The sequence below is a fragment of the Caloenas nicobarica genome, chromosome 21 (genome assembly GCF_036013445.1).
Source record: "Caloenas nicobarica isolate bCalNic1 chromosome 21, bCalNic1.hap1, whole genome shotgun sequence".
Classification (NCBI taxonomy): Eukaryota; Metazoa; Chordata; class Aves; order Columbiformes; family Columbidae; genus Caloenas; species Caloenas nicobarica.
The window spans coordinates 3938023-3953262 of record NC_088265.1 but is presented as its reverse complement, the minus strand read 5'-3'; the positions used below and the strand labels follow the sequence as shown (position 1 = coordinate 3953262).

Here is a 15240-nt window from a genome sequence, read left to right as displayed (position 1 = left end):
TGGGTGACATTAATTTAACCCAGGACATTTGCAGGCTGAAACGCAGCTGAACGCTGCAGTTAAATAATCTGCTGGTTGTCAAAAATAAGAGCTGGGAAGCGAGTTCAGGCCCTTGGCTCTGGCGTTTCACCCCGTTGTGCCTCCCCCAACCTTGCCAGACTTAGATGCAAAACTATCAGCAGAGTTTATAAAACATCAAAACAGTTTCTCTCATGTCAGCGAGGCCATTTGTATAAATAGTGCCTCTTTAAAAATATCTCCTGCCGGCTCAAACCTCCCTTTCATCTCCCCATGATTTATTTGATGCTCTTTTAAAACAATCCCTAATGAAGAGCGAGGAGGGAAGTTCTGTGCTGGGTGCTTGGCAGGATCTTGTGTTTGCTGCCACCTGCCAGGTACCTGATAACAGCCACGCAGAAAAGCTTTTAGAAGGAAACGGAGAGGTAATTTCCTCTCACGTTACATGGGAGGCGAGTGCTCAAAACCGCGATTGCTTGATGGCTGATGTCTCTCCATTGCTGTGCAACAAGTCGGAGAAGGACCTCTGGGATTGAAATGCTTCAAAAAGCTGCATTTCCCAAGCATTGCAAAGCCACTTGAAAGAGGAAGGAAAAATATCTCGGTCCTCTTTATTCTGCAAAATGAAGGTGGGCGCAGATGAACATGGGGAAATTCTGATTTACAGGAGGCTGGGCAGGCCACTGCTGCGTGATGTGTCACGGTGCCAAAAGTCCACTGGTGTTGGTGGGGAAGGGAGAGGATGGCCCGGACCTTGGAAGGGTTCTGGCTGCACGAGCAGGGAGAGCAGGATAACGGGGGGACTCACAGCTCCCATGGGCTGGGAAAGGTCATTGCCGTACGGGCGAGCAGATTTGGCATCAAACGGGGTCCAGTGCCGATCGCTCTGCCCAACTGCGCCTTCGCCCGTTCCACAGCCACGCCCAAAAAACCCCATAAAAAACTCCAATTATAATGCAACTCATTTTGAAATGCACAAAAATATCATTTGCCGGAGCCCAAGTGTTCCTGCCCTGCTTGTACTTCAGGCAGTTCCAGGGCTGACAGAGCCGTCCCGGAGCTGCAGCCGCTGTCCCTGCAAACCCACCGAGCTCTGCTGGTTTGACAGCCGTACTGGTTAGACAGCCGTACTGGTTAGACAGCCGTACTGGTTTGACAGCCCAGGCTCCCTCCTACACGGGTCCCGTGCTCCCCAACAAGCTGAGCAAGAAGAGCAAACAGATACATTCATTCCCAGGTTTCGGGAGGTTTAAAATCCAAAACGATGTAATGCAGCCGAGCAGAACCACACAGGGAGCTCAGGTATCGCGCCCGTTCTTGCTGTTTTCTAGTCCAGGTTTCAGATCTGGCGCAGGGCAGGGAGGGGAAGGGATGATGTTCCCGTACATGGAGCTGCTGCCGGCGAGATTTATCAGCCTCCAGGACTTAAAAGGAGCAAAGCTCTTCCCACGGCGGTACATTGATGCCTCAAAGAGACAAGATGGAGCTGGGGATGGGGCACACAGGTAGCGTGTGAGCGCCAGATCCGGGGGTCTGGCGGGGATCCCCGATCCCCGAGCAGGGTTTTGGGGCATGCCTGCAAGGAGCCTGCTTTTTTCTCCCTGCAACTATTTTACAACCCTCCCAGAACAAAGGAGGCTGTTGCTGTTGTTGACTCACACGATAAGGTCATTGTTGTGGGATTTTTTTTTTTCTGCATCTGTGTGTCACTTAGAAATATTTTTTTTTTTTCTCGAAAATCTGTTCTCCTCCCCTCCGCCCCCAATGTGAAAAGGGAATCTGTGCTCAAAGCCGCAGCTGAGATTGCAGATAGACCGTTCCCTTCCTGATCCTTATCTCACCAGGATGTAGGAGGATCCTTGGGGAATAGCTGGAAACCTTTCACTGGAGCCATCCAAGAAACCGAGCAAGCTGACTACAGCCTTTAAATGGCAAATCCATCAAGTGCTTGGGGACCAGGATCCAAAACGCTGCTTAACCCCATCTAACTATGACGTCCCCAGATTCTGGCCCCAGCGCTGAGCCCAACCTGCCCGGCTCCTCCTCGAGCCTCCTTCTCTGCAGAACTCTGAGGGCATCGCCACCTCGGCTAAATAACACGGTCTAAAAATACACCTTGGAATCCTAATCTAAACCAAAGCCTTAAATTGCTGGCTCACACACTTACTCCAGCTGCGACCCGCTCACAGGCGGGTGGTTTTGTGTTCTCCTGGGCTGGGGGTGCTCCGGGGGTGGCCCCAGCTCCGAGAGCCCAGCCCGAGCCTGCACCCCACCCTGGGCAGGCAGGAACGGGGACCCGCTGGGTCCCACCTCAGCATCATCCTCCCGCCTGTCCAGGGCGGGCGGCTGAGACGTCCGACAGACTCCCAGCCTTTGCTCGATGGCTGGTGCCCGCCCGATACCATGGAGGAAAAATTAATCCCGGACCCGCAGCGCAGCCGAGCCTGATCCTTCTTACTCACAGTCCCTCCTGCTGCCAGCTTTGTCGGCCCGCACAAGGTGGCCTGCTTCAAATCACAACTGGTTTTATGAAAAAATAGTACCATATGCGGCAGCAAAGGCATCCAAATACTCCAACTGTGCCGAAGCAACTAGGAGAAGGATAATATATGATGGCAGCATATGTTTACATGTATACACATGCACACACACAGAGAGCGCAGCCATCAGCAGAGATAAGCGGAGGATTGTTAACACTGATATACAGAGCTCGGCGGCCTGAGCTCGGCCATATGTTTCCCTAAGCCCCTCGGCAGGAGCGCAGTGTGTGCTTACGGGAGAGCAATTTGGTAGAGAAGTAGAGGAGGGAGCCCTTCGGTGGGGATCTGGGCTCAGATGCCTATACGTAAAAAGCAAGAAGGGGAGGGCAGAGCTGGTTTCCACCCCCTGATCCCACGCTCCGGCCCCATTTGGCTCCTCTGCACAGGGAGTGTTTAATCACTTTACGAGCTGTAAAAACCTCCAGGCCAGCGTTTCCTGATGCTGGAGTTGACAGAGGGCGGTGGGAGAGGAGCCGAGTGCCCATGGAAAGAGGACGCGGTGCCGGGATGCAGCACCCACAGCCCCCCGGGGCATCCCTGGGCTGGGGGCGAAGTGGCACACGCTTGTCCTCCTTTGGCGACAGAGGAGTCACAGCAGCCCGGCAACCTGGTTCTTTCATATTTAGGACAGGAAACAGATGCTGCCTGGTGGAGGAAGCATCTGAAGAAAATAAGTGCACCTTGTGCCTTCCCCGGCAGGAACCCGGTGGGAACAGGGGGTGCTGGGTGGAAACACCCCGGTTTGGCCCCACGCCGGGCAGGTGCAGTTCAGCTGGGTTCAACGGCATCGCACTCGGCTGCATCAGCAGGGGTGGGGGCCCAAAGTGCTGGTTTTAACTTCGGGTCATTTATTTCTCCATAGCAGCACAGAGAGCCGGGGCAGCGAAAGCAGAGACGAGTTATGTACTTATGGGGAAGGTGACGGTCTCCTCCTCTTGCGGTAACCGCTGCAGCAGCTCCTTGTGCGATCTGGCCCGAGGGTGATGAATTGAGATGATGAAGCATTTCTGCTTCACCTACAGCCCAGGAAACGTGGGCTCCGTGCACTGCGCGGTCCGGGTATGAAGCAAAAGCCCTTCTCTCTGCACAGGGGCAGGTTTCCAGGCCCGGGTCACACACCTACGCAGGCACAGATGCAGATTTACTCGAGACAGGCGTTTTTCTGAATCACCTCCAGTCCACAGCTGCTAAAAAGCACAGACAAAAAGAAATCAAATAGCTGGTAGGACCAGCAGCGTTGTGAGCATCTTTTAGACAGAGACAGTGTCCCCGTGGGAAAGCAGCTGCCTTCTAAGAAAAAGCTACAGGAAGATCCAATGCTATGAAATTTTACGGGCTGGTACAAACAAAACCTCTCGCAAAGGCTGCTTGTTTTCCTTCCATTCCAAAGCACCTTTTCCCACGCAGGTGCTGCTGCCCCGTTGAGCCAGGTCAGGGCATTTTCAGGCCGTGAAGCACCTTCCTACCCATACGCTGGGCTCTGAGCCCCTGCCCAGGTCTGGTCCTCTTGACCACATTTTGCTTTGCTGTTCTCTGTGCAACCAGAAACCTGGCAGCCAGGGTCCGGCTTCTTGTTGCATCCTCTAGTACCTTAGAGGCGTTTGGAGAGACACTTGTTCTGTGGCAAGGTGCCAGAGCATTGCTTTGTAGCTCCACCAATTTGAGAAACCGTTTCCTTAAATAGAGCTGAGAAGACAAAGCAAATACTCTTAGCTGTTAGCCAGGGCAAAAGGAGTGCCAAGGGCTAATGTCAGTGCTCCTGTCACCCGGCGAGAGTCAACTGCATGCAAGAGCCTTGCGCTGCATCTCGCAGTCGGTCTGAGCTTCTGCAGAAGTGGCTCCTGCCACTGCAGCTGCAGAAATGCTTGTTTCAGCCCAAAAGAGACGGCCGGGACTTGGGCAACGGGTCCCCTGGGATGCTGAGGAAGAGCCCGCATCGTGTCAGCACAGCAGCTGGGCCCTGGACCCGCGGGAATCACCGAGAGCCCTCCCGGAGCGCGGCAAGACTCTTTGTTAACAGAGCAAAACACCCGAGAACATCACCAATGCTCATCTCTCCCCATTGAGCTGCCGCGCGGTTCCAAACCTCTCTCGCCTTTTGCCTCAGAAATGCAAAGGAGTTTCTTTGTTTGGGGTGTTAGGTAGGGACAGGCACTCAGCCTTGCGCTACCCAGAGCTTAATTAGCTGAACACAGATATACACAGAGTTGTTGCTCCGGAATGCATGATCTGAGAAACACGTCTTGGTGTCTGTGCCATTTTCACCCCACTCGTGTTGCTCCTGCACTGTTTGGGTTGCTGTCCCCAGCCCGGACAGACTGACAGCAGGACACAGCTCACTCCCAGCCGCTCCGCTGTGCGCTCTGCGCTAGAAATAACCAACTCCGTCTTGTGGAGAAGGATGCAAGTCCTCAGAACGAAAGCGCGTGTTTCCTTGAACTTCTGTATTTTGAAGGCACAGGCGACAGGGTTCATGGCTGAGTGTTCAGCCCCATCAAAGCCCCCAGAGCTCAGCTTTCGGGAGCTGCCTCTGCGAGAGGCGTCCGGCTGCAGCCGTGGGAGGAGGTGACAGAAAAGGGAAACTGGCACCGAGGGCGATGCACAACGAGCGCAGGAAGGCTGGAACGCTCCTGCCCATGTGGCCGGCAGCCAGGAGGACACAGACATTTCCCATGTCTGCTCGAAGCTGCAAAGTACCAGCTGCCCGCTCCTTTCCAGGTAACTCCTGGAGAAGTAACTCATGCGGCTTACAAAAGCCAGGACTACGTCCCAGCTGTGACCTTGCACGTGCCTCTCCTGGGGTTTATCTCCTGCACCCACAGATATCCTGTGTCAGATTCGATTAGAAAAGCAGCACAGCCAAGTTCACTTGCAGACCAGGACTGTCTGTAGACAGCTCAGTGTTTTCCCAGCGGTAATTCTACCGAAACGCCCTCCAGTCAGGGAACAAGAAGCACTTACATTGATTCCAAGGAAGTGGAATTTGTCCAACTCTTTTGACAGAAGAAATAAAGAAGTCTCATTTATTTCTGGCTCTGTTTCCTCCCAGGGCTGATTTCACTTCCCCGTCTTCACTTTTGCCAGAAACTTGGGTGGAAGAGATGGAAGACTCAGTGCCCGGGAAACCAAATATTACCCATATTTGCTTAAGGCTTCATTACACTAATAAGACACCATCCACCCAATTGTTCACTTGCAATTTGCTCATTCCTGGAGCATTTGTATTTATCCAAGAGCCAGGTTACCCTGCGACTCGCAGGCTGACACGAGCTCACATGTTTGCATCTCTTCTCAGTTTCACCTAAAACGGGAGCAGCTCCTTCACTGCAGACCCACGTCAAGGAACGAGGCACCGAGCTCACCTGCACAGCTGCGTCGCAGCCGTCGCATCCCCTCTCCCCTGTTTCCCACTTCTCACACCTTTCCTTGCTTTCTCAGTTTTCTAAAAACAAAGTATAGGAAAGTACCCCGCTCTCTGAACATGACTTTGTTGATCGTCATACTGATTTCTGGTGGAAATGAGGGCTTTTGCTGAAAATGTTACCTGAATTCTGACTGTTCTTGTCACACTGAGAGAGGTCCAAGAAAAGAGAATTTTTCAGCCACTTCAGGGCCTTAACTGAAATGGTGTACCCTGAATTAAACTAGTGTTGGAATTTAACAAAACACCCTTCTAACACCCCCTGAACTGCCTTATTTCCTATAGAGACTGCAGAGTGATTATCTAGATTGATAAGTGTCAACTCTGCTTACAGTTCTCTCACTTGTGAAATTATGAGTTAGAAGAGGAAGCAGCTAAAGTATTTCTTTAGAAGTTGCTGGTAACAAGGCTTGTGGAAGCTTTTGCCTTTTTTTTTTTTTTTTTCTCCTTCAAAATAGATTTCAAAAGTATTTTCCTGATCCCAGGCTGCTGAAGGGATGCTGTGAGCTTCAGGATGTATGTCCAGAGCGGGGAACATTTCCTGGATGTCAAGGTATTTGCAGCTCCGTAGAAAGGCACCAGCTGATTTGCTGCCCAAGTGCTGAGGACGTGAAACACCGGAAAAGGTTGGTACACTGCACAGTCACTGTAACGACTGAGCACCAGACACCGAGGACAAATCCAACACGAGATCTTCGATGCCCATGGTCCTTCCTGCAGCTCAGGCCAGGGTGGGAGCATATTTAGCATCTCACGATGCCAAATGAGAGCCTGGCGCTGAGCAGCCTGGATGCGATTTATATCGGTGCCGAGTGCCTGATCGCTTTGTTCGCCACTTTGGGCAACATCCTGGTCATCTGGGCGGTGAAGCTGAACTTGACCTTTCAGAACACGACTCTGTACTTCATCGTTTCCCTGGCGCTGGCCGATATCGCGGTGGGGATCCTCGTCATGCCACTGGCCGTCGTGGTCAGCCTAGGCATCAGCGTCCACTTCTACACCTGCCTCTTCATGTGCTGCCTGATGGTGGTTTTCACCACCGCGTCCATCCTCTCCCTCCTGGCCATCGCCATCGACAGGTACCTGCGAGTGAAGCTGCTGACCAGGTGAGCTGGACCACCACGGGTACCCCCGGCTCCTACCACCTTCCCCGTGCCCAACATCTGCCCCACGGCTGCCACCTCTTTCCCCTCTTAATTTGGCCCTTTTCTAATAAATATTTACTCTAAATGCCTGCTTGTGCACAAAGAAAATACCTGTGCCTGAAAGCCCAGCCCAGATGAACTTTCTCGAGCAGAACGGTATCGTTGCTGATCACAATCTGTCCACAGGATGAGTCTGTGGTCAAGCAGCTGAATTCTGCAGATGTCTTGCTAATTGTGCAGGGTACCAGGGGTACTATGAATTTCTCTGGGTTTCTGAGGATAGTCTTTTAAATAAAATTCCTTTTAGCAGCTGCTGAAAATACAAAAGAAGTAACAGACAAGGGCTGACTTAAGGAGTCATTCACTTTTTATATTTGAATGGCAAAATACAAAAGGTAGAAACACAAAGCATCACCTCAAGCATGAAAGAAGTCATATATTTTATGGGGAAAGAACCTATAAAATTAAGGAATGGAAGAACAGTTTCATCCCACAAATGGCATAAACTAAATGTAAAGAGTAAGTTACACCCAAGCTGACAAATCAGATAGGACTGCTAATAGTAGAAAAGCAATTTCTAGGCAAGAGGAGCACTGAGATCACAATGAAACAAGAAATGAAATAGCTGGAAACATACAATTATAGAGAGGGGAAGTTAAGTATAGTTTATCTCATGGGTGCTGCAAAGTAACTGTTACAAATGAAGAGTTCGGGCTTGTCTCAAAATAAAATTTGGTTCCCCCCAAAAAGAATTTAATGCTCCATTTTGTGACAATGAACCTGTAGTATTCGAACATGCAAATTCTGGAAACCATCCTTAACTATTTCAACACCTCTGTTTAACACAACCTGGCTTTTCTTCCTCAACAGATATAAAATAATCACTACGGAGAGAAGAGTTTGGTGGGCGGTGGGTCTGTGCTGGTCTGTGTCCCTGCTGGCGGGGTTAGCCCCCATGTTTGGATGGAACAAGATGGAATCAAGAAACTCTGGTTTTCTCAGGTGTCAATTCACCTCTGTGATGAGGATGGATTACATGGTGTATTTTGGCTTCTTCATATGGACCGTTGTCCCTCTAGTCACCATGTGTGCTCTGTACATCCAAATCTTTTACATCATCCGGACAAAGCTAAGTCAAGGTACAGCCAATGTGAGAGGGGCAGGAGGTTTTTATGGACAGGAGTTCAAGACGGCCAAATCTCTGGCTCTTGTTCTCTTCCTCTTTGCAATATCCTGGTTGCCTCTCTGCATTCTAAACAGCATTTCTTATTTTTATCCCAAGTGTCAGATCCCCAAGTATTTGATGTACTTGGGAATCCTGTTATCCCACGCCAATTCTGCCATGAACCCCATTGTCTATGCTTGCAAGATAAAGAAGTTTAAAAACACATACATTTTAATTTTAAGGACCTATGTCCTGTGCAAAAAAACAGATCCAGTTCTTACAGAGCAAACAAACCAAGTCATCATTAAAGAGCAAGTGTTGACCTGCCGATATACACCAAACCATTGATAAACCATTTTGCTTTGTTAAGAAACTCATGGGAAAAAAATGTGTTTTCTGTTTCATCTACTGCTCTTACACAAACTGTTTTATGATAAGGGCAACCTCCTTTTACTCAATCTGATGCACATTTGACATTAAGCCCAAAAGGATAATTTATGACCTTCTGCATTATTGTACCCCAGAGAATTCTGCTTGGTGGCTGCTATGCCAAGCCCAGATCTTCCAGGCAAAGCATCTGCACTTCATAGGACCCTCCAGTTTTTATTTATTGGCTTGAGTGTTTTTTCGCAGACCAGTGACCCGAAGCACTGTTATCGAGGCAGATTTTTGCTCCTAGTTCCCCAGCTTGGATCCAGCTGCTAAAAACCAGCGCCTGTTCATTTCTAGTTTTAACTCAAGACTAACAAGTCTTTTTGCTGTAATTTTGCTTTCCCTTTCTGCCCAGTTACAGCTCCTTTGCTCACACACAGCTCCCCCAGCTACCTGACCGAGGGTAGAATCAACCATAACCATCGAGGATGCATTTTCCTGATTTGTTACTAAAAAAACCATCAATTTGGGGGATTCTTCTTGCACGGGCTATTCCCATGCTTAATTCTCCCTACAATCATAAACTGTTTTTCTAACACTGGATTTAAATGTAGTTTGCTACAAGTCCGCCCCGTAAACCTGAAGAACAGTTGTGCTTTTTGTAGCAACTTGTTATCGATCTGAAGACGACTCCAATGGTGTGTGTAAATACGTGTCTATATATGTCTTTGTTTGAAATTGTTTCAAAATACAAAAGAGATACTTAGAAATTTTGTCCAGTTTTGTTTTGTTTGTTTGGGGCTTTGTTGTTGGTGGTGTTGGTTTTGTTTGTTTGGGTTTGGTTGGTTTGGTTTTTTACATAAAGATTGGTTGGGTCCACTGAAAAAAAGAAATAGGATAAATGTGTTCTTTGTCATTGGTAATACAGCAGCTCGCAACCCAGGAATGTCCTCACTGACTGTTCTTACACCCTTCGTCTTCTCTGTCAATTTAGACTAAATTTGAGTCTGGTCAACTTGTGCTGCAGTCAGCTCTGCCACATTTGCATGAATAATAATAAATATTAAATGGATTTTATATTAATACCGCCTGCTCTTCTTCCATGACAACAAAAGCAGCCTGCATGAAATCTCCATGTTTTAGTTGGTGTCCTGACTAGGACAGCACTGACGTTGCAGTAAATATTACACCACAATTTGCACAGCCTGTTTTTAGGGAACATGGGTCAAGCTGTAAATAGGTCATTAAAAGCCAGACTATTTTTTTCCTTCAGCTTTAAATAATAAAAGTGGTCTACAAAAAGCAGAAAAGGGAATGCATCGTTCTGTTATTTATGTCAGAAAGAGTTAGCGGCGGCCCCTTTAGCTGAGGTCAGACATCTCTATTTATTATCTGATGTAACCCTTCCCACGGGCCAAAGCTCTGCTCTGTTACACAGTTTAATTCAAAAGGCCAGCAAAGGAAATAATCGCATAAGTACATCAGAATTTTGCTACACTATCTCTCATCACTAGATAGACCTGATTGCTTTCAGTTGAAAAAGAGGTTCCCACCTAAAGAGCAGAAAATTATTCCTTAGAATGATGCACAGCAAACTTTTTGCCTATGTATTTTTGAAAAATTATGAGGGAGCAGCGCTGCACCAAATTCCTGACAAACTCCGAGAGAACAAGGTGTAAATATATGGAGAAAGAACAGAAACAGAGAAGACTGAGAGCAGGGAAGGACGTCCTGCCTTCTGAAGCAAAGCTGCAAAGGAGATCGACCCTGCTCAGCCCCCCGAGAGGGCACCTGGGCAGCAGCTCACCTGTCGCCATGAAGCAGGATGCGATGAAACAAGATGCGCAGCAGGACCAGCCTCTCTCCATCAGAGAACCAGAGTAGCAGCTGTTCTGCTGGGGGAGAAGGTTCATCGGCTGCCTCTGCCCATGGTGGTGCTGGCTGGACATCCTTCCCGCAGGTCCAGGTCCCTGGTTCTCACTTTCAGCAGCTACTCTGGAAAGACTTGTGGCGTTCAGCCCCAGACAGAGATCGAACAGACCGAATGATGCATCAAGTCGATGTGAAGATGGATGGAGGCACGTACCAGCAGAGCACACGGATACAAACATCACTCAGGGACAGCGAGGGATTTAGCATGCTCTTGCAAGGTCTGACTCGTTGCTGGCTGAGGGAACCGCAACCCAACAGTCACATCAACATCATCACTGTAGCTCTAATAATCCATCCTTTGAACTTTGCGACCAGATGATCTGTTCCAAAATGCCAGGGAATATCACAGGCCACTACTGTCCGTGCATCCTTCAAAGCACCGTTTAACCCACGAGCCGCTTCCACCCACCCTCCCGGAGCTGGACAACTTGGACCGCACTTTCCCATACCCAGGCACTTTGCCTTGCAAATTCCCGCTGTCAAAGTTTGTCTTTATGGAGACCACAAGCACAAACACCTCTAGCGGAAACCTGCTGAGAAAGCAAAAATGGGATTAGCAAACACAGTTGTCCCAAATGCCTTTATCTGCCTATAAAACAAAGAGCTGGCTGACGGCTGCCATTAAAAGCTGCATGGCTGCCTTTTCTTGCACTTCTGACACAGGATCCAACAGTACCAGACACAGGAAAGCAGTATTCTTGGTGGCAGGGTGAAGTAACATTTGTGCAAGCCGGGCAAATTTTCAGACCTTCTTATTTCTCACTTGCTGTCAGGCAGCAGACTAACATTGTTATTAATTTTAAACAAAAAAAATAATTGTGAACCGACAACAATCATCCCTCACGAACCTCCCAGCATCTGTTCATTTTGAGGAGTAATATGATATTTTCTCAAATAGCTCTCGAAGAAACTGCCATGACTGAGAGAAGATGCAGCAAAACGAAGACCACAAGTTCTACTCCTGATGCTGTGAAACAGTCAGCAGCCTCACCCGCAACACATCTCAGGTCAGATTTCAGAACAGAACTATTTTTCTGCACCTGCTTTTCAGTGGTCCCCTGGACTCCCAGCAGCTTCTGCAGTCAGGAAGGCAGGACAGCCCAGCAGAGGTGGAGCATTAACACCAGGGCTAAGCTGAGCTCAAATTCTCTGCCCAACTGTGGCTTCGTGCTGCCATCAGACGGCACATCCAGCCTCACGCATTTGAAGCCTCCCAGGTGTCAGACTTGCTGCCTTCAGCTGCGCCGAGAGATTCCTCTAGAGGGGTGTTCAAAACAGTGTGCATGAAATCATGTGCCTTTTCAGAAAAGAGAAATACCTGCCAGAATCTGACGCTCTCTGGAGACCAAAAATGAGGAGGCAGGAAACTTGGCTCCTATTCAGCCTTGCAGGAGGCACGTTGTACGACAGATGGATATCACTGTCCTTCCTCGGACAGCAAACCTCCCAGCCCTGGGCACAGAAGCTTCTCCATGGCTACTAAAGTTGTATCTTACTCCCCACTTCATGGACAGGGGATGATTTTTTTCACTTTTTACAATACATTTAGACTCTATAACACATGAATGAACACTGCCAGAACTGTCAAACTGTGATTGTGCATTTCTTTTATGTGACCCAATCAGGAAGTGGACATTTGCATACAGAGATTTCATTATCATGACTTCAATAAGCAGAAAATAACTAATCAGAGCACTTGACAATCAAAAAAAAAAAAAAAGGAAACATAAGGGCATGGACATGAATAGACACAGTAATATTTCCATTTTTCAATTTTCTTTTGTAGTTCAAAGCAATAGCAAATGCACAAATGGAAACTTTACATGTTTGTTGCAAGAACTCACTGAGGTTTCTACAGATGAACAAATACGGTATAAAAAGGAATTTGTCCACAACTGTTGGCAAGCAGTTGGAATAGGAGACATTGCTTTCCCCTTATAACTACAAAATGAGCTGATGTTACATACGCAGCACTGGCATTTCCCAAAGTACTATAGGCTGATAATTGACATAATGTTCTGGTAGCATTTAATGTGCAGAAAGCACAAGCATTTTCATCTCACTAGAAGCTTCATCGTCACACAGCCACCGGCGTCCGACCCCGCTGGAAGACCAAAGTGGTGTAGGCGACCTCATTCTGGGGATGTGAAAGAAGCCGCGAACATTAGAGAGTTTGCAAACACTGCATTTCAGCACAGATTTCCTGGTTTTAATTTGTGCTCGACACTACACACCATAAGCGGTCACAGTCTGTCCTTGCACGTGGGAAATAAGTAAATGCTGCGCTGGAGCAGAGCAGTTGTTAGTTTAGCTCAGGAACTTGGGTCAACTTGGCATTAGGGCCTTCCAAAGAACAATATCAGTAAGGAGAACTGCAGAAATGTTTGTCCTTTAGAAAGATTTTCCCCTAATCTGCCTAATTAGTGGTTTAGTTTAGCCCCAGAACCCTTAAAGTATGTGGGGAGGGTGGCATTTGAGCCCTGGGATAACAGAGGAGGAATATCTGTCCTCCTACTGTCCAGGTAACTCCCTGCAACTACAAACACAGGCTGAATCTTCGGTGCACAAAATCTCTTTTGCTTAGTTAAAAGAACTGTCAACTAATGCTCGAGTCTTGCAAGAGCAAACCTCTTTTCTCCCCCGCTTCCAAATTAATATCTACCATTCTATTGACCTTAAGACTCTCTATAAAGTATCAGAAATAACAGTTGTGACCTTTACCTGGGCGTTTTTCTCAGATTCCTCAGTCACTGTCTGGGAGGGAAGTTGCTCTTGTAAGGTTTGGTGGGATCTCTTGCACTCTGGGAAGGAGAGGGACACCAGTCTCAGCCGTCTGCTCCGCATTTGGAGCCAGCCAAGCACCAGAGGTGCAAGAGCGGGGTGACAAAGTGGCACCAGAGTGTGCGCGGCTTAGACATCGGTTGTAAAACCTGTCCCAGGCCTCTGCTGCCAAGTGAGCAGCCCATAGAATATCCTGAGCTGGAAGAGACCCACAAGGATCATCAAGCCCAAGTTCATGCCCTCCTGTGGAAGCAGCTAGGACGAAAGCAACTGATGAATTTAGTGCGAACTGCGTGGCCAGTGTTAGGATGAAAAAAACCAAACCAAAACAAACAACCAACAGAACCCATAACTCATCAGTGCTGAAGTTAATTCTTCCGTGAAAACAGCCCCTGGAATGATTCATGAGCAGTTACCGCCAGGTATGACATGCTTGTCAATACGTTAAGTATTCAAGGGAGATATAACTTCTACAGAAGTTACTTGGAAACCCCAGTGCTGTCAGATGCAGCCCGAAGAGCACGGAAACTGAGCAGCCTCCACGTTAAGGCGCGTGGGGTGAGATGCGAAACGCTTCTCTGCCGCCAGGTCTGGATCACGGTGCTGCCGTGACTCCCTCTACTGTGCCACTTACTTTTTCTGCAGAGGTAGATGATGGCAAAAACCAGAACAGCCGACAGGATGCCAGAAATAAAGGCTAGCGACACGTAGAGGATTTCATGGCTGTTGATACACAGAAAACAGCGTCAGAAACCCCGGTTTTAACAGAGGTGTTGAAGAATCAGTAGTGCTCAAATTCACCCGACTATATGAAATGAAACACATAATTTATTCCAAGCCTTATGAGATTAAAAGGTGTATGTCTGCATTAGGCATCACTATGAATTAAATATCTAGTGCACTGATGAGGAAATTCTAGCAACCTTTTAAAACCCCAAGGCACAAGATGTGTTACATGTAACTCCTCAGCTAGAGGAGGAGTCTGCAGTTTCAGGGAACTCTGTGTTTGAAGTCAAGAAACAGAGGAGAAACATTTACTTATCAATCCAACATTTGACTTCCGGAGGTTTCATGTCAGCCACAGTGGTAGATACCATGGTATGTACAGTGGTCTGTACAGTGACAGTAGTGGGAATGGGTTCTGGTTTAACTGGAAGTGAATAGGAAAAAATAAATCAAAAACTGGTTTAAAATTGTGTTAATTTCTCCAGTTATATTACAAGCAACAAGGAAGTATGACTGTAAGTACAACATTTCTCTATCAAAGGGCTGAAAGGGGCAACACCACACAGGTTATTCCCGTCCCACAGCACCCTTGGCAGTCACACAGCTCTGCCCCACGCACATATTATTAATAATATTATTAATAATACACCTCCCGCTGAGCGACCCCCACAGCAGCGCTTTGTCAGGACAACATCAGCTTCACCAAGAATATGACATCCTGGCAAATTCCTTGAAGAAAATACCTGCATTTGTTTTCGAAGAACGACCTCCCATCCTCTCCGAACACTAATGAACAGCAAGAGAAGCTAAAAGGAGAGGGGGAGAAAAAGGTTATATTTACATAGATATCCATACACAAACGCTAAAGGAAGACAAACCTATCACCCCCTTCTAACTCGCAAAATTTATTCAGTTTTCATCAGTTCCAGACATCTTTACCGACTGGCACAAAACCTCAGCAGCAAACAGGACAGTTACTTAGCACAAATCTCACCTCCTAACGCCAGGATCCTGTGCACACATGGGCATGTTCACTGCACTTTGACAAACACGCTGCCTTCTTTCAAAAGGATGGAGTATATTTCATAACTAAAAAAGCACCCACAGTATTTTTGCAGCAGCTAGAACTGAACTTTAAGA

At 47.9% G+C, this 15240-nt stretch overlaps 2 protein-coding genes across 2 annotated transcripts; one reads left to right on the top strand and one right to left on the bottom strand.

Moving 5' to 3' along the window:
- Window positions 1–6735: 6735 nt before the first annotated feature.
- Window positions 6736–8637, top strand: ADORA3 (adenosine A3 receptor). Its single transcript, XM_065649755.1, has 2 exons — window positions 6736–7085; window positions 7995–8637. The coding sequence occupies exons 1-2, from the start codon at window positions 6736–6738 to the stop codon at window positions 8635–8637; spliced, it is 993 nt and encodes a 330-aa protein (XP_065505827.1).
- A 4033-nt stretch (window positions 8638–12670) lies between these two features.
- LOC135997244 (transmembrane protein C1orf162 homolog) lies at window positions 12671–14884 on the bottom strand. The gene is made up of 5 exons (XM_065649745.1): window positions 14844–14884; window positions 14413–14524; window positions 14009–14097; window positions 13315–13394; window positions 12671–12730 (listed from the first exon to the last, which is right to left on the bottom strand). Exons 1-5 carry the CDS (start codon window positions 14872–14874, stop codon window positions 12671–12673), a joined length of 372 nt encoding a protein of 123 aa, XP_065505817.1. The 5' UTR covers window positions 14875–14884.
- Window positions 14885–15240: the final 356 nt, after the last annotated feature.

What these genes read in the sequence shown, in the direction of transcription:
- ADORA3 (XM_065649755.1), top strand. Translation starts at nt 6,736, where the DNA reads ATGCCAAATGAGAGCCTGGCGCTGAGCAGCCTGGATGCGATTTATATC. An exon ending in CGAGTGAAGCTGCTGACCAG is followed by an intron (nt 7,086 to 7,994) that starts GTGAGCTGGACC and finishes CTTCCTCAACAG; the next exon opens with ATATAAAATAATCACTACGG.
- LOC135997244 (XM_065649745.1), bottom strand. Translation starts at nt 14,874, where the DNA reads ATGGGAGGTCGTTCTTCGAAAACAAATGCAG. An exon ending in GTCAAATGTTGGATTGATAA is followed by an intron (nt 14,098 to 14,412) that starts GTAAATGTTTCT and finishes GTGTATCAACAG; the next exon opens with CCATGAAATCCTCTACGTGT. An exon ending in CATCTACCTCTGCAGAAAAA is followed by an intron (nt 13,395 to 14,008) that starts GTAAGTGGCACA and finishes TCTCCTTCCCAG; the next exon opens with AGTGCAAGAGATCCCACCAA.